This window comes from Sceloporus occidentalis, unplaced genomic scaffold (assembly GCF_023333645.1).
Source record: "Sceloporus occidentalis isolate IW3139 unplaced genomic scaffold, rSceOcc1.0.p SCAF_69, whole genome shotgun sequence".
NCBI lineage: Eukaryota > Metazoa > Chordata > Lepidosauria > Squamata > Phrynosomatidae > Sceloporus > Sceloporus occidentalis.
The window spans coordinates 2,373,665-2,394,551 of record NW_028317049.1 but is presented as its reverse complement, the minus strand read 5'-3'; the positions used below and the strand labels follow the sequence as shown (position 1 = coordinate 2,394,551).

At 49.7% G+C, this 20,887-nt stretch overlaps 1 protein-coding gene across 14 annotated transcripts in view; it reads left to right on the top strand.

Annotated features, from left to right (window-relative positions):
• The window catches only part of LOC149286400 (rap1 GTPase-activating protein 2), a 370,335-nt gene that overhangs the window by 265,551 nt on the left and 83,897 nt on the right, over positions 1-20,887 (top strand). For 13 of the 14 annotated variants that reach the window (XR_016277602.1, XR_016277601.1, XM_089494081.1 and 10 more), the window contains 2 exons: positions 5,768-5,812; positions 10,499-10,531. Coding sequence is in view for 12 of the 14 variants with exons in the window: in XM_089494081.1 (XP_089350207.1) it covers positions 5,768-5,812; positions 10,499-10,531 (78 nt within the window). In the remaining 2 variants the exon portion in view is untranslated. Of the gene's footprint in view, positions 1-5,767; positions 5,813-10,498; positions 10,532-12,154; positions 12,352-20,887 lie in introns of those variants that run through there. The other variant, XM_089494091.1, reaches the window with a different exon arrangement.

The window sequence follows — 20,887 nt, the reverse complement described above, 5'->3', positions numbered from 1 at the left end:
GGAGTCATCAGGCAGACCCAGTAACATCAGGGACTGTCTGAAGGAAGAGGCCCCTCCCTCCTCAACTGTGATCTCGGCCTCAGAGGGAGCCATCAGGCAGACCAGCAACATCTTGGACTGCCTGAAGGAAGAGGCCCCTCCCTCCTCAACTGTCATCTTGGCCTCAGAGGGAGTCATCAGGCAGACCCAGCAACATCAGGGACTGCCTGAAGGAAGAGGCCCCTCCCTCCTCAACTGTCATCTTGGTCTCAGAGGGAGCGATCAGGCAGACCCAGCAACATCAGGGACTGCCTGAAGGAAGAGGCCCCTCCCTCCTCAACTGTCATCTTGGCCTCAGAGGGAGTCATCAGGCAGACCCAGTAACATCAGGGACTGTCTGAAGGAAGAGGCCCCTCCCTCCTCAACTGTGATCTCGGCCTCAGAGGGAGCCATCAGGCAGACCAGCAACATCTTGGACTGCCTGAAGGAAGAGGCCCCTCCCTCCTCAACTGTCATCTTGGCCTCAGAGGGAGCCATCAGGCAGACCCAGCAACATCAGGGACTGCCTGAAGGAAGAGGCCCCTCCCTCCTCAACTGTCATCTCGGCCTCAGAGGTAGCCATCAGGCAGACCAGCAACATCTTGGACTGCCTGAAGGAAGAGGCCCCTCCCTCCTCAACTGTCATCTTGGCCTCAGAGGGAGTCATCAGGCAGACCCAGTAACATCAGGGACTGTCTGAAGGAAGAGGCCCCTCCCTCCTCAACTGTGATCTCGGCCTCAGAGGGAGCCATCAGGCAGACCAGCAACATCTTGGACTGCCTGAAGGAAGAGGCCCCTCCCTCCTCAACTGTCATCTTGGCCTCAGAGGGAGTCATCAGGCAGACCCAGCAACATCAGGGACTGCCTGAAGGAAGAGGCCCCTCCCTCCTCAACTGTCATCTTGGCCTCAGAGGGAGCGATCAGGCAGACCCAGCAACATCAGGGACTGCCTGAAGGAAGAGGCCCCTCCCTCCTCAACTGTCATCTTGGCCTCAGAGGGAGTCATCAGGCAGACCCAGTAACATCAGGGACTGTCTGAAGGAAGAGGCCCCTCCCTCCTCAACTGTGATCTCGGCCTCAGAGGGAGCCATCAGGCAGACCAGCAACATCTTGGACTGCCTGAAGGAAGAGGCCCCTCCCTCCTCAACTGTCATCTCGGCCTCAGAGGGAGCCATCAGGCAGACCCAGCAACATCAGGGACTGTCTGAAGGAAGAGGCCCCTCCCTCCTCAACTGTGATCTCGGCCTCAGAGGGAGCCATCAGGCAGACCAGCAACATCTTGGACTGCCTGAAGGAAGAGGCCCCTCCCTCCTCAACTGTCATCTTGGCCTCAGAGGGTGTCATCAGGCAGACCCAGTAACATCAGGGACTGTCTGAAGGAAGAGGCCCCTCCCTCCTCAACTGTGATCTCGGCCTCAGAGGGAGCCATCAGGCAGACCAGCAACATCTTGGACTGCCTGAAGGAAGAGGCCCCTCCCTCCTCAACTGTCATCTCGGCCTCAGAGGGAGCCATCAGGCAGACCCAGCAACATCAGGGACTGTCTGAAGGAAGAGGCCCCTCCCTCCTCAACTGTCATCTTGGCCTCAGAGGGAGCCATCAGGCAGACCCAGCAACATCAGGGACTGCCTGAAGGAAGAGGCCCCTCCCTCCTCAACTGTCATCTCGGCCTCAGAGGGAGCCATCAGGCAGACCCAGCAACATCAGGGACTGTCTGAAGGAAGAGGCCCCTCCCTCCTCAACTGTCATCTCGGCCTCAGAGGGAGCCATCAGTCAGACCCAGCAACATCTTGGACTGCCTGAAGGAAGAGGCCCCTCCCTCCTCAACTGTCATCTCGGCCTCAGAGGGAGTCATCAGGCAGACCCAGTAACATCAGGGACTGTCTGAAGGAAGAGGCCCCTCCCTCCTCAACTGTGATCTCGGCCTCAGAGGGAGCCATCAGGCAGACCAGCAACATCTTGGACTGCCTGAAGGAAGAGGCCCCTCCCTCCTCAACTGTCATCTTGGCCTCAGAGGGAGTCATCAGGCAGACCCAGCAACATCAGGGACTGCCTGAAGGAAGAGGCCCCTCCCTCCTCAACTGTCATCTTGGCCTCAGAGGGAGTCATCAGGCAGACCCAGTAACATCAGGGACTGTCTGAAGGAAGAGGCCCCTCCCTCCTCAACTGTGATCTCGGCCTCAGAGGGAGCCATCAGGCAGACCAGCAACATCTTGGACTGCCTGAAGGAAGAGGCCCCTCCCTCCTCAACTGTCATCTTGGCCTCAGAGGGAGCCATCAGGCAGACCCAGCAACATCAGGGACTGCCTGAAGGAAGAGGCCCCTCCCTCCTCAACTGTCATCTCGGCCTCAGAGGTAGCCATCAGGCAGACCAGCAACATCTTGGACTGCCTGAAGGAAGAGGCCCCTCCCTCCTCAACTGTCATCTTGGCCTCAGAGGGAGTCATCAGGCAGACCCAGTAACATCAGGGACTGTCTGAAGGAAGAGGCCCCTCCCTCCTCAACTGTGATCTCGGCCTCAGAGGGAGCCATCAGGCAGACCAGCAACATCTTGGACTGCCTGAAGGAAGAGGCCCCTCCCTCCTCAACTGTCATCTTGGCCTCAGAGGGAGTCATCAGGCAGACCCAGCAACATCAGGGACTGCCTGAAGGAAGAGGCCCCTCCCTCCTCAACTGTCATCTTGGCCTCAGAGGGAGCCATCAGGCAGACCCAGCAACATCAGGGACTGCCTGAAGGAAGAGGCCCCTCCCTCCTCAACTGTCATCTTGGCCTCAGAGGGAGTCATCAGGCAGACCCAGTAACATCAGGGACTGTCTGAAGGAAGAGGCCCCTCCCTCCTCAACTGTGATCTCGGCCTCAGAGGGAGCCATCAGGCAGACCAGCAACATCTTGGACTGCCTGAAGGAAGAGGCCCCTCCCTCCTCAACTGTCATCTCGGCCTCAGAGGGAGCCATCAGGCAGACCCAGCAACATCAGGGACTGTCTGAAGGAAGAGGCCCCTCCCTCCTCAACTGTGATCTCGGCCTCAGAGGGAGCCATCAGGCAGACCAGCAACATCTTGGACTGCCTGAAGGAAGAGGCCCCTCCCTCCTCAACTGTCATCTTGGCCTCAGAGGGAGTCATCAGGCAGACCCAGTAACATCAGGGACTGTCTGAAGGAAGAGGCCCCTCCCTCCTCAACTGTGATCTCGGCCTCAGAGGGAGCCATCAGTCAGACCCAGCAACATCTTGGACTGCCTGAAGGAAGAGGCCCCTCCCTCCTCAACTGTCATCTCGGCCTCAGAGGGAGTCATCAGGCAGACCCAGCAACATCAGGGACTGTCTGAAGGACGAGACTTCTCCCTCCTTTGTCACCTTGTATTTGTATTGCATTAAGATTTTTACTGTACACCGCTATGATCATTGCGGAATAGCGGTCTATAAATAAAACATATTATTATTATTATTATTATTATTATTATTATTATTAAGGACATTGAGAAACTGGAGCGTGTCCAAAGGAGGGCGACTAAAATGGTGAAGAGTCTGGAAACCATGCCCTATGAGGAATGCCTTAGGGAGCTGGGAATGTTTAGCCTGGAAAAAAGAAGGTTATGATAGCTCTGTTTAAATATTTGAAGGGATGTCATATTGAGGAGGGAGCCAGCTTGTTTTCTGCTGCTCCAGAGACTAGGACCCGGAGCAATGGATGCAAGCTGCAGGAAAAGAGATTCCACCTCAACATTAGGAGGAACTTCCTGACAGTAAGGGCTGTTTGACAGTGGAACACACTCCTTCCTCAGAGTGTAGTGGAGTCTCCCTCCTTGAAGGTCTTCAAACGGAGGCTGGATGGCCATCTTTCAGGGATGCTTTGATCTGGATTTCCTGCATGGCAAGAGGTTGGACTGGATGGTCCTTGCGATCTCTTCCAGCTCTATGATTCTATGATTCTATGTTCTCTCTAGGTCTTTCAGTGCAATTTTTGGTTAATGTTGACCATAGAGTTGCACTGGAGGACCTAGATAGTCCTAGAGAGAACATATTAATCAAATCTGCGAATAATCAAATCCGCAATTGTCAAATCTGCAAATATGGAGGGATGAGTGTACTTACCCGTAAGGTCAATAAAGCTGGAAGGCACACGGAGAAGAACCTTCTAGTAATATCTCTCTCATTAGAAACAAGATATCTAAACTAAGGCTGCCATGCTTTGGGCATACAGTTTGCCCATGGTGAAATTGTTCCTCAGACCTTTTATATTGCGTATACTATTGTTTTTACTGTCTATTGTGATGTCTCAGGTGTCAGGCTCATTGTATTTTTCCAAGTGTCGAGAAACCCTGAGAATAATCTTGGACTGATGAGAATCTTTGCAGTTCAGGGCTTATTTTAATGTAAATTTTATTGTTTTCATGTTTATTGTTATTGCTTTGTATTATCCTCACTGTTGTAAGCCGCCCAAATTCCCAGTGATTGGGCGGGATATAAATAAATCCTATTATTATTATTATTATTATGCTCAAAATTTGCATGTGGTTGATTGGTGCAGAAAATACTATTTTCTGGGCAGTAAATAATATTTCTGCGTAAAAAAATATTGTGCAGAAAATGCTGTTTTCTATGCAAAACGACCATGTGCAAATTTTGTGCAGAATAAGTCCCAGGTTACAAATAGATTTTTAAAAAACGACATGATTTTCTTGCAGCGAAAAGAAGATTGTTTAAATCGCTTATTGCATTCTTTGACTGTGTGATACAATTTCAGCAAGTTTGGAGCCCCTTCCCCATTTGATTGAGGCCCAGGAGGGAATTTTTCATAATAGAAAGTGACCAGAAATTATTCATAAAGGCTTTACCGGCTCGGGAAAGAGCAAAAACAGGGGGGAAAGTGCCTTCCATAACCCCTGCATGTACATGGTGAGCTCTTCCAGTTTAAAGCAATGGGAAGGAGGGCCACAGGGCAGCTACATGTGACTCACATTCTCTACTTTAAACCCCCCCCCCCCCATTTAGCACATATTTCTATGAAGTGCTCCCTCAAGCAGTGAAAGACGTCTGTTTGTCACTGCACGTGACCTTCTTGCTTTGTATCTTGCAATCAGTGTGCTTTGGTTTGGTTTGTGGAAGGTAAACACAGTCTTAAAACTGGTACATACCTCCAAGAAGGGGCATCCAGGTAACAATTCTAGGGTTAGGGACCGCGCACCAACCGCACGGTCCCTAACCCTAGCACATCATGGCGTTGTCATAATGGTGGCCTCTGCCATCTTGATGTAAGAGACGCACAGCATATAAATGCCGCTGCACATCACTTACATCACTGGTGCGCCAATGGCGTAGTTGTGATGTGTGCCAGGCGCCTTTTAAAAAACATTTTTTCCGGTTCTTTTTACTGCGGAGGGACATCGCACGGTTTTGTTGCTGTGGTGTCCCTCCAGAAGAAAAACAGACGCCTCCAGCCCACCCTTTCAGGGCGGTATGTACCACGCCAAAATGTGCAAACCTGATTACTGGGGCATATATATCTGAGGAAATCCCTTTGTGGAAGGAAAAATTTATTTATGGTTCTGCCTTTCTCTTAATGCATAGTTTGGCATGAACAGCGGGAAATGGTACCATAGAATGGATTATAGGTGTTTCACACAGCTTTAATTTCTACCAAGTGGCATGAGTTTGATGTTGCATTCATAATGAGGAATGTACACTCAGATCTCTATCAGATGTGTGTCTCAAAATAATTGACCAAACCATTCTTTCCCACCAAAAAACAGGGACCTAAATCAGAAGAACAAAGAAGTGGAAGCCAGAGGAGTAAGGTATGTTTCATTTCAAGATTCTTCTTAAATTACCCCATGTAGATCACACACATAGGACCAAGTGAGGTGTTTCTCTTCTGTATTGTAGACACTCCATCCCTCCATCCCATTTTCCATTTTTGTTCTTCTGGCAAGACAGGAAGTTTGTGACACCTTTTGTTGAGTATGCTGTTGTCTTATTCTTGTGAGTAACGTCTTGGCTACATAGGATCTGTACTCAGAGAATTTCACTATTAATATACTATGTTAGGACCTACAACAGAATACCAAGGGCCCTTTTCCATGATGTTCCATTCCATCACTACACAGTTTGCTGGATTTCTCTTTCCAAACAATCACCTCTTCATGTCCACTTGTTTGTACTTCTACAAACAGCTTCTCCAAGCTTGCTCATACCTCCTCCTTCTGCTTGATGATGGCATGTTTTGGTTAAACATATGATGGAGCCATGGTGCCTGGAAGGATTCTGGGAACTGTATTCCAAACAATATGTTTTTTCAACTGTGCAATTAAGGAATTTGTGATTAAATATATATTAGATAGATGATGAGATGCTATGAAGAGATAGAAAAAAAGTACAACTGCCCAGCATCATATTTGGCTCAGTCTTCTCCAAAAGTAAAACAGTGGTCAAAAATAGGAGAAATTATGCAGTAGGAGGACTTCAACCCAGATTAACTAAAGAGATTGTACAGGAATACATAGCTACTATAAATGAATCCAAGGTGCGGTACACACCGCCCAAACGCAACGTGCTCCCAGCAGTACTAGGGTTAGGGAGCGCGCACCAACCGCACACTCCCTAACCCTAGTACGTGTGGATGGCACCATTATTACATGGCGCCGTCTACACAAGGTGCATGACAATGAAGTCACACACGTACCGTGTCCAAATGGAGCGGCGCAAGTGTGACGTCTCCGCGCCGCCCTAGACCGCTTATGGCGGCCTGGCAGAGGTGCGGAAAGGAGCTCCAAAATGGAGCTCCTTTCAGGTCTCTGCATTGTTGGCGTGGCAACCAAATGGCTGCGTCAGCGATGCCTCCGTGGCCCCTTTCTCCTCTGTAGGGCTGGGGGTGTCCGGGGGCATGAAGCCTGGAAAAACTCCAGATTGGGGACGCAGGGCTGCCAGTGAGGTTGCCCTGGCCCCCAATCCAGCAGAAAAAGGAGCAGCTATAGGCCGCCCCTTTGGGGCGGTCTGTACTGCGCCAATGTCTTCAGGGCCAGTTTAACTGCAATCAAGTGTACTAAAAGAATATGCATCTGTAATCTCAGAATCATATTGTCATATTCAGGAGGCAGTAAGCTTGTTTTCTGGTGCTCCTGAGACTAGGACCTGGAACAATGGATGCAACCTCTAGGAAAAGAGATTCCAGCTCAACATCAGGAGCAACTTCTTGACAGTAAGGGCTGTTTGACATTGGAACACACTACTTCCTCAAAGAGTGGTGGAGTCACCTTCTTTAGAGGTCTTTAAACAAAGGCTGGTTGGCCAGCTGTCAGGGATGCTTTGATTGAGATTTCCTGCATGGCAGGAGGTTGGACTGGATGGCCCTTCTTGTGGTCTCTTCCAACTCTATTATTCTATGATTCTATGATCACTACTGATCACCTTTGTCAATTCTTGAAGAAAATGAGAGAACCCAGTAGACTGGAGCAGGATGAGTATTCTCCCCATCAATGACAAGGGGAAAAAAGAGGACCTGGACAACTGCTAACCAATCAATTTGGTGTCAATACCAGGAAAGGTTCTAGACCAGCAATCAGTCTGTGTGCACTTAGAAAGTAATGCTGTGATCACTCAGAGCCAGCATGGGTTTCTCAAAAAACAAGTCATGGCAAACTAATCTGACTTCTTTTTTTGAAAGAGTTATAAGCTAGGTAGATCACAGGAACGCTGTGGATGTAATATATCTTGATTTCAGTAAGGCTGTTGACAAGGTCCTCTGTGATATTCTTGCACACAAGTTGGTAAATTGCAAGCTAGATAGCGTTACTGTTACTTAGATTTGTAAGTGGTCAACCAACCAAACCCAAAGAGTGACTGGAGCATGTCCAAAGGAGGGCGACTAAAATGTTAAAGGGTCTGGAAACCATAAAGCCCTGTGAGGAGAGACTTAGGGAGCTGGGGATCTTTAGCCTGGTAAAGAGAAGGTTAAGAGGTGATATGATAGCTCTGTTTAAATATTTGAAGGGCTGTCAAACTGAGGAGGGAGCAAGCTTGTTTTCTGCTGTTCCAGAGAACAGGACTAAAAATAATGGATGCAAGCTCCAGGAAAAGAGATTCCAGCTCAACATTAGGAGGAACTTCCTGACAGTAAAGGCTGTTTGACAGTGGAGTATCCTTCCTTGGATGTCTTTAAAAAGAGGCTGGATGGCCATCTGTCGGGGATGCTTTGACTGAGTGTTCCTGCATGGCAGAATGGGGTTGGACTGGATGGCCCTTGGGATCTCTTCCAATTCTATGATTCTATTATTCTATTACGTGGGGTGCCACAAGGATCAATCCTCTGCCCAGTGTTGTTCAGCATCTTTATAAATGACTTGGTGGAAGGGAGGGCATACATATTTGCAGATAAAACTCAAATTAGAAGAGGTGGCTAATACCCCAGAGACAGGATCAGAATTCAAAATTGTTTTAACAGATTGGAAACGGACATCCCATCCCTCTCCTCATAAGAAGAATAAGGCAGCATGGGGGGGGGGGGTAGGACCCAACTAGATGTCACTCCTCTTCTGGGGTGTCACTCCCCACATCCCTAATGACACCACTGGGTGAAAGGGGTCTTCAAGGTCCATGTGGTCTAGCCCCCCCTCCCCAGTGCATGGATTCACTGGTAAAGCAATACTATGGAATCACAGAATAACAATCGTGCTCGCAGTGCCCTTCCCTCTGACTGGTGCTTTCCAATCGAGGAACATTATTGTTGTTGTTGTTGTTCTTGTTGTTGTTATTATTATACTTTATTTATATAGCACTGTAGATGTACACAGTGCTGTACATACAATCAATAAAAATGAGAAAAATGAAACCTGCCAATGGCGTACATTCTACAGGATAACAGCAAAATAAGTATAAAACAATCGATAATAATACAAGATAGAAGTTAGATAAAATAAGCAAGTAACAAATTAAAAATATCAAATATCAAATATCAGATAACATCAGTGTTCTTTTGTAAACTGTTCCATGCCTTACTTGCCTGTTCACGTTAACCCAGGCAGCCAAACTCAGAACAATAGTGTAATGATATGGGCATAAAGATTAGAGCTTTACTGAAAATCAGGGCTCTGTTTAAAAATGCAAGGATAAACAAGATATGAAGGGAGTGTCCCTAATCAAGTTGATGCCAAGAGAGACTGTCCCCACCATCTCTTTATGTGTCCAGCTATTTTTTTAAAACAAATTAAGCTTTGATTCTCTAGATGCGGTGCTGGGAAATGCATACTGGCAGACAATATGGATTCGACTCTTTTCTGTTTTACCTGGCTGCTAGAAAAGGGAGAGAAAGGATGGAAAGAAGGAGACATATAACTATTGTTGCTATTACCGTATATACTCATGTATAAGTCGACCTCATGTATAAGTCGAGGGCAGTTTTTTGAGGCCAAAATCATGGATTTTGATATGACCCATGGATAAGTCAAGGGCATGTTACAAAAGTTCTAAAGGGGGAAACAAAGCACCACTTCCCACTCTACATCTCTCTCTCTGAACCTCTCTCAAGGGTCACAGTATCAGCATGGGGAAACAAGTCTGGGTGCATACACACACACACACACACACACACACACACCTCTTTGCATCAGCATTTCCAGACTCAAGGGTTGCAGGGGGGAAAAAGAAGACACCAGCCTTGCCTTTAACCCCATCATTTCCAGACCCATGGCTTCCATGGAAAAAAAAGGAGGACCCCAGCTTTGCCTTTAACCCCAGCATTTCCAGACCCATGGCTTGGAGGGAAAAAGGAGGACCCCAGCCTTGCCTTTTACCCCATCATTTCCAGACCCATGGCTTGGTGGGAAAAAGGAGGACCCCAGCCTTGACTTTAACCCCATCATTTCCAGACCCATGGCTTCCATGGAAAAAAAAAGGAGACCCTAGCTTTGCCTTTAACCCCAGCATTTCCAGACCCATGGCTTGGAGGGGGGGAAAGGAGGACCCCAGCCTTGCCTTTAACCCCATCATTTCCAGACCCATGGCTTGGAGGGGGGAAAAGGAGGACCCCAGGCTTGCCTCTAACCCCAGCATTTCCAGACCCATGGTTTGCAAAACGGGGTCCAAGCCTGGGCATGCTCCCTCTCTCTGCATCCTTCTCCCTTCCCTCAGTAGCTGCTTGTTAGCTCCAGCTGCGAAGGAGAGCTGAAGGATCACACACTCGCGGAGAGAGGAGAGGATGCCGGCACCGGGACTCAAATGGGGACTGTTTACTTGGCTACAGAGAAGGTAGGCACCTTTTTTTAATGAACTTTATCAGCTGTAGTAACCTACTGACCCTTCCATAAGTCGATCCTTGATTTTGGAGTCCATTTGGGGGCATAAATTTCTCGACTTATAGTTGAGTATATACGGTAAATTCAAATCTTGAATCGTCGAACTTCCATAAAAATGGGTTAGCTTTGTATCCCTCTTGCAAAATATCCATGCATGTCATAATGTATGCTTTTTCTTTTTTAAATGTCTTCCAGGAGGATTACATACCCTACCCCAGCATTGATGAGGTAGGTACTTAGAAGCAAATATATACATATCTATATATAAATATATAGATAGATATATGCGCACAAAATGGGAGATGCGCTTTGGAATCTGTATTTAGAAAACATTTGTTCTTTCAGGGGTCTAATCTACACTGCAAAATTCATGCAGTTTGACGCCACTTTGACTACCATGGCTCAGTTCTGGGAATATTTAGTGAGATATTTAGCCTTCTCTGCCAGAGAACTCTGGTGCCACAACAAACTATATCCAAGTTTTTTTCTGGGTTTTTCGGGCTATGTGGCCATGTTCTAGAAGAGTTTATTCCTGATGTTGTGGCCAGCATCTGTGGCTGGCATCTTCAGAGAATGCTGGCATGGAAGTGAGTGGGGTACATATAGTGTGTGACTTCCATGCCAGCATTCTCTGAAGACGCCAGCCACAGATGCTGGCTAAACGTCAGGAATAAACTCTTCTAGAACATGGCCACATAGCCCAAAAAAATCCACAAAAAACTATGGATGCTGGCCGTGAAAGCCTTTGACTTCATATATATCCAAAGATTCCATGCATTAAAGTGGAGTCAAACTACATTATTCATGCAGTGCAGATTAGACCATAGGTGGATGGGTGCTGTTAAGCATCTAGATCAGTGATGGTGAATGTTTTAGAGACCGAGTGCCCAAACTGCAACCCAAAACCCACTATTTATCTCAAAGTGCCATGTCCCTCTGGCTTTCTAGTAACAATCTCTGGCAAACTCTGTGCTAGGGGGATGGCGTGTGTGCCCACAAAAAGGTCTCTGAATGCCACCTTTGGCACGCGTGCCATAGGTTTGCCACCACTGATCTAGATTATGGTGGGAACCATGGCTCAGATATCATCGGCTGCAGAGCTTTGCTGACTGGCTAGTGGCCCCCTTACCTCCCCACAGCATTTAGGCTTGAAAAAAGCCTCCCAGGAGATTCAGTGGGAGGCTTTTTAAAGCCCATTTTCAGTTTGGTGGTTTTAGCTGGTATCATACCAGGAGAGGGGAGAATTAATTCTTCTCAACTTGTGCACAATGACATCCTGAAAATCACTCTCTAATGGCAATTATGGTTAACGAAAACCTTCCACTGACTCCCATGGCAGGCTTTTCTCAAGCCTATTTGCTACCCAGTATGAATTTTCCATAGCCATTTTTCTAATAGATGTGCATGTGTACACATTCTTGTCTAAAATATGAGTTCTTTGCAAGAAATGTAACCTGGTATAGTCAGTCCATATCCACAGATCCTTTATCCATGGATTCAACCATCTATGGCTTGAAAATATTAAATAGAGATATAACAATTCCTAAATGCAAGCCTTGATTTTGCCATTTTATATAAGAGACACCATTTTACTGTGCGACTGTGTCTGAGCATCCATGGATTTTGATTGTAACTCGCCTTGAATCCTGTTGTAGAAGAAAGGCGGGTTATAAATCCAGGAAATAAATAAACAAATAAACAAATAATAAATCCATGGTGGTCCTGGAACCAAACCCCAGTGAATACCAAGGGCCCACTGTAGAATGCATGTTTGTTTATTTTACCAATAAACACCTGTTTGTTTGTTTGTTTAATTCAAAGAAGTACAGAAGGATGATGAGAAAACAAAAATAATGACCATAGAAAATGTACACAAATTCAACCTAGAGGAAATAGAAATATTAAAAAAAATTTCATACCTGGGATCAAATATTGATCAGAGTGGGGACTGCAGTCAAGAAATCATAAGAAGACTAAGAATGGGGAAGGTGGCTACGAAAGAACTAGAGAAGATCCTAAAATGGAAAGATATACAACTGAGCACAAAAGTTAGTATAATACAAGCCATTGTATTCCCTATTACCATGTATGGATGTGAGAGCTGGACAGAAACGGATAGGAAGAGAATTAATTCATTGGAGATGTGGTGCTGGAGAAGAGTGCTGAGGTTGCCACGGACCAGCCAAGAAGTCAAACAAATGGGTCCTAGAGCAGATCAAACCAGAAATCTCTCTGGAAGCCAAAATGAATAGACTGAGGCTGTCGTACTTTGACCACATCATAAAGAGGCATGATGCACTGGGGAAAACTATGGACGTTATCAGACAAGAGAAATTGGAAGTATAATCCAATGGCAATCCAAACGCAATCATGGGGTTTAATGTTATTGCGTGAGCGGTGATCACACGCAATTTCGGGCAATGGAAAGCTATTTTCGGGCAATGAGAAGTCAGTTCGAACGCAATTCAAATTCACGTAAATTCACTGAACTAGCGAATTCACGTGAATGCGTTCTGGCCCCACTTTCTTTTCATTCAAAATTAAGAGAAATTCCTCCTGTGGGATAAACTCCAATAATACTAGGAAAGGTAGAGGAAGCAGAAAGAGAGGAAGGCCAAATGCCAGATGGATGGACTGGTAACCTCAAGATTGGATTTCTGCAATGGACTCTACATGGGACAGCCCTTGTACCAAACCCGGAAGCTTCAAATGGTGCAGAACATGGCTGCAAGGCTGGTCACTGGCACGTCCAGGGCCAGCCATATAACACCGGTTTTAAAAAACCTCCATTGGCTGCCCATTCGCTTCCGGGCGCAATACAAGGTGCTGGTAATGACCTATAAAGTCCTAAATGGCTTGGGCCCAGGATATCTGAAGGACCACCTCTCCCCATACATTCCGCCCCGCACCCTCAGAACATCTGGGCAGCAACTCCTTAGGGTTCCCGGGGCGAGGTTATCCTCCACTTCTAGGAGGTCTTTTTCCATCACCGCCCCGGCCCTTTGGAACACGCTGCCCATAGAGCTCCGCTCAGTTACCTCCCTGGCCCAATTCAAACGGGAGTTGAAGACTCACCTGTTTAAAATCGCATTCCCCGACTAAGTCCTTATAGGCCCCCCCACCGTAAAGGCCGCACAGGCAATGGTTGGCTAACCCGGGGGCATTTGTTGTTATTTTACTTTGTATTGTATTGTTTGTAATTTTTAACACTGTTTTTTGGAATTTTTTATGTATTTTTAAATGTTGTGAACCGCCCTGATCTCACGGAAGGGCGGTATACAAATAAAACATTTATTATTATTATTATTATTATTATTATTATTATTATTAAGGAGATCATGTGTATGAATTTGCAGGACCTGAGTAGAGTAGTGGAGTATAGGGAGTCTTTTTGGAGATGTCTCATTTACTGGGTCACCATGGGTCGAGAGCGACTCGAGGGTGGATAACAACAACAAACATCCCCATTTTATTTTATCCCATTTTATAATGGGTCAAATTCTTATTGGAAGGGTGCATTAGGTACATTTCCATTGACATGACCACAAAACACATTTTCCTTGCATCCATGAATGAAGACTGAAGACTGAAAATAGACTAGTCCACTCATCTCTGCCCAGACCTTGTACTAGATTCATTATCTATGGGCTTTACTTCAGGTTTCAAATGCTGGCAGGCACAAAAATCAATTTCAAACAAAAACCACAACAAACCAAAGCAAACATATCAGATAAAGTTTCTAAATGTCAGACATCTTATTGGTTGGACTTTTTGTTGTTGTTGACATTTTGTCTTAGTCCATTGGTGTTTCACTCTAGCAGTACACCATTTCTTATCAAAAATTAGATTTTTTAATTTCTTCTTCGTGGTCTCTGCGAATCATACAAATGGGTTTCACTGCGCCTGCGCAGTGCTGTTCGGAACCTACTGGAATCACTGGGCAGAGTTCACTCTGCAACATATTGAAACTTTTTGGCGGTAACTCCGCCCACCCGTTATAAGGCCCCTGCCTTCCCGCTCTTTTCCCCAGTTCCTTTTTTCCGCCGCGCTAGCTGCTTCAGAGGAACCTTCGCTTGCTTTGCTTGCTTGGAATCACTTTCATTTTTGACTCGGACTGTTGACCTCGTTTTCGGATCTCTCCATTGACTTGGCGACTTTGAAATGCCCGCGGCTTTTAAGAAGTGCGACATTTGCAAGGGCAAGATGCCCGTTCAGGACCCGCACTCCACCTGTCTGCTTTGCCTTGGTCCAAGTCACGACCCCAAGGCCTGCGCACTCTGCAGATCCCTCTCTTCCCAGGCCCGGAAAAACCGTGAGTCCCGGCTTACTTCGGCGATTGCCCTGGGGAAATTGCAAGAAAGGGGTTCGCGGTCTTCTTCTGTCCCGCCTCTGCCGCCCCCCGCTTCATCATCTCGGGCAAGTGTCTCCAGCGTGGGATCGGGGAGAGCCGCCGTCCCCAGCGTGGTGTGTGTCCCGGCCGGGACTCCTTCCACCACCGCCGATGTGGCCCGTGGCTCCAAACCGCCCAGTGCCACCGACAAACCCTCCAAGCGCCCCCATAAGCCATCGGGGACTGAGGGTACCGAACGGGCCTCCAAGCCAAAGGAGGGATCGGAGGGCCCCCGTTCGAAGGAGGCTCCCAAACCGGAGGTCCATCTCGCCTCGCCTTCGTCCTCCAAACCGGTGCAAGGGACAAGGTCCCCAAAGCCTTCGTCATCGACACCGGCTGCTGTCCTCCTCGACCTCCCGGACAACCCGTTCTTCCCATCGGAGGAGACTCCCAAGCCTGGGAAGAAGAGACACCATGACAAGGCTGACCGTGATCCGGCCCCTAAAAAGGCCAAGCCCTCCAAGGATCGGCCCACCACTGACCCGCCGAGGGCAAAGGACAAGGAGCGCTCCCACTCCAGACAGGCCCGCGCCTCCGCCTTGCCAGCTCCATACCAGGAGCCGACGCCGGTAGACCAGGGGACCCCGGTTACATCCCTGCCTCCCCCGGCCATGGATTTCATCCACGGGACGGATGACGCCCCTCGCTCTCCTGATCATCGGTCTCCTTCCCATCTGGCGACCGATGATGAAGATGACTTGGCCCACATACAGGGGGTCCCGGACCTCTTCTACGACGTGCAGTCGCGCCGCTACTACATGTCGGTACCGGAGGACAGAGCTCTGAGGGAGTTCACCAGGCTGAACCCTCACCCCGTAGACCGAGCCGACCCGGCCAGAGCGGTTCCCACCGTGTCGGTCTACGAGAGGTCATCATCGCCGTCCCGTAGGCGCGAGAGGTCGCCATCTCCACTCCGTACACGTGAGAGGTCGCCGCCCTCAACCCGCAGACGCTCCCGATCGTCAGTTGACTTTGCCCGCCCGAGATCCCAGGTCAGGGTGACGGACCCCCTCTCCTCCGACCTGGATTCTGAGGACGAACCGCTGCCACCTTCGGAGGCACCCTCGGACGAGGATGTCCTCTCGGGTTCGGCCTCCCCTCAGAGGATGCACAACCCAGGGCCGTCTTCGCCGTCGGACGACGTCAGGGCCTTCACAGAGCACGTGGTCAGGATGTCACGGGCACTTGACATCGAGCTCGCATCCGCGGGGGACGACGCAGAGGACCCGGTCGAGCGTAGGGTTCATGGACGGGTCCCCACTCCGCCATGCCTTCCTCTCCTTCCTTCTCTCCAGACCATCGTGAAAAGGTCCTGGGATGCTCCGGCCGCCCTATCGGCGCCCTCCCGCAAGGTCCAATCCCTCTATAGGGTCGCCCCGGCGAGTTGCTCCTGGTTGGCAGATCACCCCAGACCAAACTCGGCCATTGTGGAGGGAGCCCAGCATAGCTTCGTTCCGAAGCAGGCTACTTCCCCTGTCGACAAAGAGGCAAAGAAGGTCGATGGATTGGCAAAAAAGGTTTATTCGGCTTCGGCTCTTGGGGTCAAGGCCGCCAACTACACCGCCTGCATGGGGGCCTACATTCAGACCCTCATGGAACGGATCTCTCCCGTTGTTCCGGACGTCCCAGATGACATCCAGAGGCAGCTGGTGGAGATCAGAGACGAGGCGCACTCCATCGGAAGCTGGCTAATCACCACTTCCAGGAACATGGCGGACTGCTCCGGGAGGTCCATGTCAGCTGCCATGGCTCTTCGGCGCCATGCGTGGCTCAGGGCCTCCGACCTCAACCCGACGGTTAGAGCGGCCATTGAGGACATGCCGCTCGACGGGACCGGCCTCTTCCACGCCGAGACCGACGACCGCCTGAACCGCAAGTTCAGGATGAAGGCGGCGGCGAAGAAGCACGGCATGTCCTCAGCACCGGCTTCTCCGTTCCGGAAGCGACAGCGCCCGTGGCAACCGCAAGGTCAGTCACAAGGGACCTTCTCCCGGGACCGACAGCCCCAGCATCAAGGTTCTCAGAGACAGCGCTTCCCTTCGCAGTCTTCCTCCTCCTCTGGCCGTCGCACCTTCCCGCCTCGGTACCGCAAGGCCCGCCGGCAGGATACCAACCAGGGGAAGAAGAGAGCCTGAAGGGACGCAGCGCGCTTCGTCTCCCCTTCATCCCTCTTCTTTTTGGACATCTTGAGGCCCTATATTAACACCTGGGCCTCTATAACATCGGACTCGTGGGTTCTTAACATCGTCCGTAGGGGTTATGCCCTCGAGTTCCAAGAGCTTCCTCCAACTGGAGCCTTCATGTCCACTCCCCCCTCGGACACCCTTCTCGACGAAGTGCGCACCTTGCTTGGTAAGGGGGCAATCTCCCCTTTACCGCCCGACCAACATCCTCGGGCCTTTTTCTCCAGGTACTTCACCGTACCTAAAGCGGATGGGGGCATCAGGCCCATCCTGGACTTGAGACAAGTGAACTTGTTTTTGAACTACCGTCGCTTCCGAATGGTAACCTTGGCCTCCATTCTGCCTCTCCTCCACCAGGGCCTGTGGTTCGCGACTGTCGACCTGAAGGACGCCTATTTCCACATCGGGATCCGAGAATCCCACCGGAGATTCCTCGCCTTCGCTGTCGGCTCCAACTCGTACCACTACAACGTGCTCCCGTTCGGCTTGGCCACGGCCCCACGGGTCTTCACGAAGTGCATGGCACCGGTGGTGGCATACCTTCATCAGAAGGGCTTCATGGTTTTTCCCTACCTGGACGACTGGCTGTTTGCAGCCGAATCCCAGGAGGAGCTACACGAGGCAGTCTCATTCGCCTTGCACCTCTTCAACTCCCTTGGGCTGGTTGTCAACAAGGAAAAGTCCCACTTCACGCCGACCAGACAGGTCAAGTTCATCGGGGCCATCCTCGACTCCGACAACTGCCTAGCCTTCCTCCCTCCGGACCGGTTTCAGGCCCTGGCTACATCCATCAGGCCGTGCATCTCACACAGAAGGATAAGGGCCAGAGACATCCAAGTCGCCCTGGGCCACATGGCATCGACGACATTCGTCACCCCCTGGGCAAGACTGCGTCTTCGTCCTCTCCAATCCTGGTTCCTCTCCGTCTTCTTTCCGTTGAAGGACCCACCTTCAAAGTGGCTCACGGTACCCAGACCTATAGCCGCTTCCCTCACATGGTGGCTAGACGGCTCCAATGTCTGCACCGGGATGCCTTTCCATCAGCCTCAGACACAGCTGACGCTGACAACCGATGCATCCCTAGAGGGATGGGGCGCCCACCTGCTCGACCTTGTCGTCAAGGACAGGTGGTCCACACGAGACAAGCTCCTCCACATCAACGCTTTGGAGATGCTCGCAGTGGAGAAGGCTTTGAGGGCATTCGAGTTTGCTGTCTCGGGAAGAGTGGTCCTCCTGAGGACGGACAACACCACCGTGATGTACTACATCAACAAGCAAGGTGGTACCAGGTCCAGGACCCTGCTCGACCTCACGCTCCGCATCTGGAACTGGTGCATCCAAAGACGTATCCTCCTCCAGGCGATTCACCTTCCCGGAGAGGACAACGAGCTGGCAGACCGCCTCAGCAGATCTCCATCGGTGTGCCACGAGTGGAGGCTCCATCCCGAGACGGTCAGCGACCTCTTCGATCGGTGGGGAACCCCCCGGATCGACCTCTTCGCGACCAGCTGGAACAGCCACTGTCCCCAGTTCTGCTCCAGGAAGCGATTCGACGGATCCCTTGGAGACGCATTCGCTTTCCTTTGGACGGGGGAGCTCCTCTACGCCTTCCCTCCGTTCCCTCTCATCATCAGGGTGGTGTCCAAGATGACAACGGACCGCTCGCAGGCGATCCTGATCACCCCGTGGTGGCCGAGACAACCGTGGTTCGCATCCCTTCTTCACCTCTCCAGGAGATGCTTCCTCCGTCTCGACCCGCGTCCGGACCTGCTGTCGATCCAGGACGGACGAGTTCTCCACCCGGACATCGAGAGCCTGCCGCTGGTGGCCTGGAGGATCCGGCCCTGACCGCCTTGCCGGAATCGGTTAGGACGGTGATCCTGGCTGCCAGAAAACCTTCCACCCAGCGTTCTTATGCCCTGAAATGGAGGAGATTTTGCCTCTTCCTTGACCAGAAGGGCTTGTCTCCTGCACAGGTCTCCACTCCAGTGGTTCTGGAGTTTTTGATGGCGCTTTTGGAGGGAGGGCTGTCCCTCACATCCATCAAAGGCTACCTTTCTGCCATTTGTGCAAAATATCAGTTCGGGGGGAGGGTGTCTTTCTTTAAGGATCCCTTGGTGAAGGGCTTTCTGAAGGGTTGTGCCAACCTATATCCTCCTGTGTCGGTACCAACACCGGCTTGGAGTTTGGAGTCGGTACTGTCCGCTCTCCAATCCAAGCCCTTTGAACCCATGGCCACAGCGGACTTGAGACTATTGACTTGGAAAACCGCTTTCCTTGTGGCCATCACCTCTGCCCGTCGTGCGGGCGAACTCTGTGCCTTACGGAGGGACCAACCATTCCTGAGGTTCCATAAGGACAAGGTGGTCCTCCGTATGGACATCACCTTCTTGCCGAAGGTGGTGTCTGCTTTCCACATGTGCCAGGACATTGTGTTGCCCACTCTAGCATCCGATCCGACGTCGGATGAGGAGCGACGCCTGCACTCCCTTGATGTCAGGAGGGCGCTGGCGTTTTACCTGGACAGAACTGCTGCCTCCAGCCGGTCCGAGAGACTCTTTCAATGCTACTCGGAACCGAAGAAGGGGTTGCCCGTGTCTACGCAGAGGTTCTCCAAATGGGTGGCTGGTACCATCCACCTCTGCTATGAACTGCTGGGCAAACCTCTCCCTGGCAGGGTTCGGTCACACTCCACAAGAGCTGTGGCGGCATCCTCAGCATTCCTGTCTGGGATTCCTTTGGAGGATGTCTGTAAGGCTGCTGTCTGGTCCCAACCCCTCACTTTTATTAAGCATTACAGGTTGGACACCAGGGCCATCCGAGACGCAGCTTTCGGGAGGGCTGTGTTGGTCTCAGGGTTGCATTGATTGCACTACTGATGTATTTGTGTTATACAGTTTACACTGTTTTTACTGTTGAACGTTGGTTTACACAACTTCCATGGGATCGGTCTTGCATGACCTCTGTTCCCTTCTCAGTTTTAGCGAAGTTATTGCTATTTTATCTGTGCATGAACAAAAGACTGACTCTTTATGGTTCAAGGTGTTTATTTGTAATAAATATACCTTTGGTTTACCATAGCTTTGGTCTCAGGACACTCCCTCCGCCACATACCTTAGCTTGTCAGTCTCAACCCATTTGTATGATTCGCAGAGACCACGAAGAAGAAGGACAGGTTGCTTACCTGTAACGGTATTTCTTCGAGTGGTCATCTGCGAATACATACAAATCCCACCCGTCCGTCCCCTCAGTGTCCTGTTCTCATTGGCTCTCTTCCTTCGCCTGCTTGGCGGAAAAATTGCGGAACTGGGGAAAAGAGCGGGAAGGCAGGGGCCTTATAACGGGTGGGCGGAGTTACCGCCAAAAAGTTTCAATATGTTGCAGAGTGAACTCTGCCCAGTGATTCCAGTAGGTTCCGAACAGCACTGCGCAGGCGCAGTGAAACCCATTTGTATGTATTCGCAGATGACCACTCGAAGAAATACCGTTACAGGTAAGCAACCTGTCCATCCTTTACATCATTAATTGAAAGTAATATGAGTACATGAAGTTTCCATGTTACCAGTGCATGATGTTACCTGTACTAGATTGCGTTATGAGTAATTATCAAATAACTCCTTTGAAAAACCTTCATAATGATAGAGGGTGGTGTGTCTTTGTTTTTGCAAAATAAGTAATGTTTTGTCATTACTTCTTTAAAAATTGGCCTAAATGCTGTTGTGAGACCTGACTAGAGTAAGCCCATTGAATCAATGGGACTTACCTACATGTTGAGTCACCATTCAGCAACTGATGAAATGGGTCTACTCTAGTTGGGACTCACCAAGAGGATGTTATCCATTATTTCTGTAAAAGATCATTGGCCCCCTTTTTATTTTTTTACGTTCTTAAAAAATAATAGTTAGTATAATTATTAAAGTCAATCATAAAAAAGCAATGGAAAAGAACACATTTGTATTGTGTTCCTTTTCTAATAGTATATACCAAGTACTGTTAAAGAGCACATAGTTT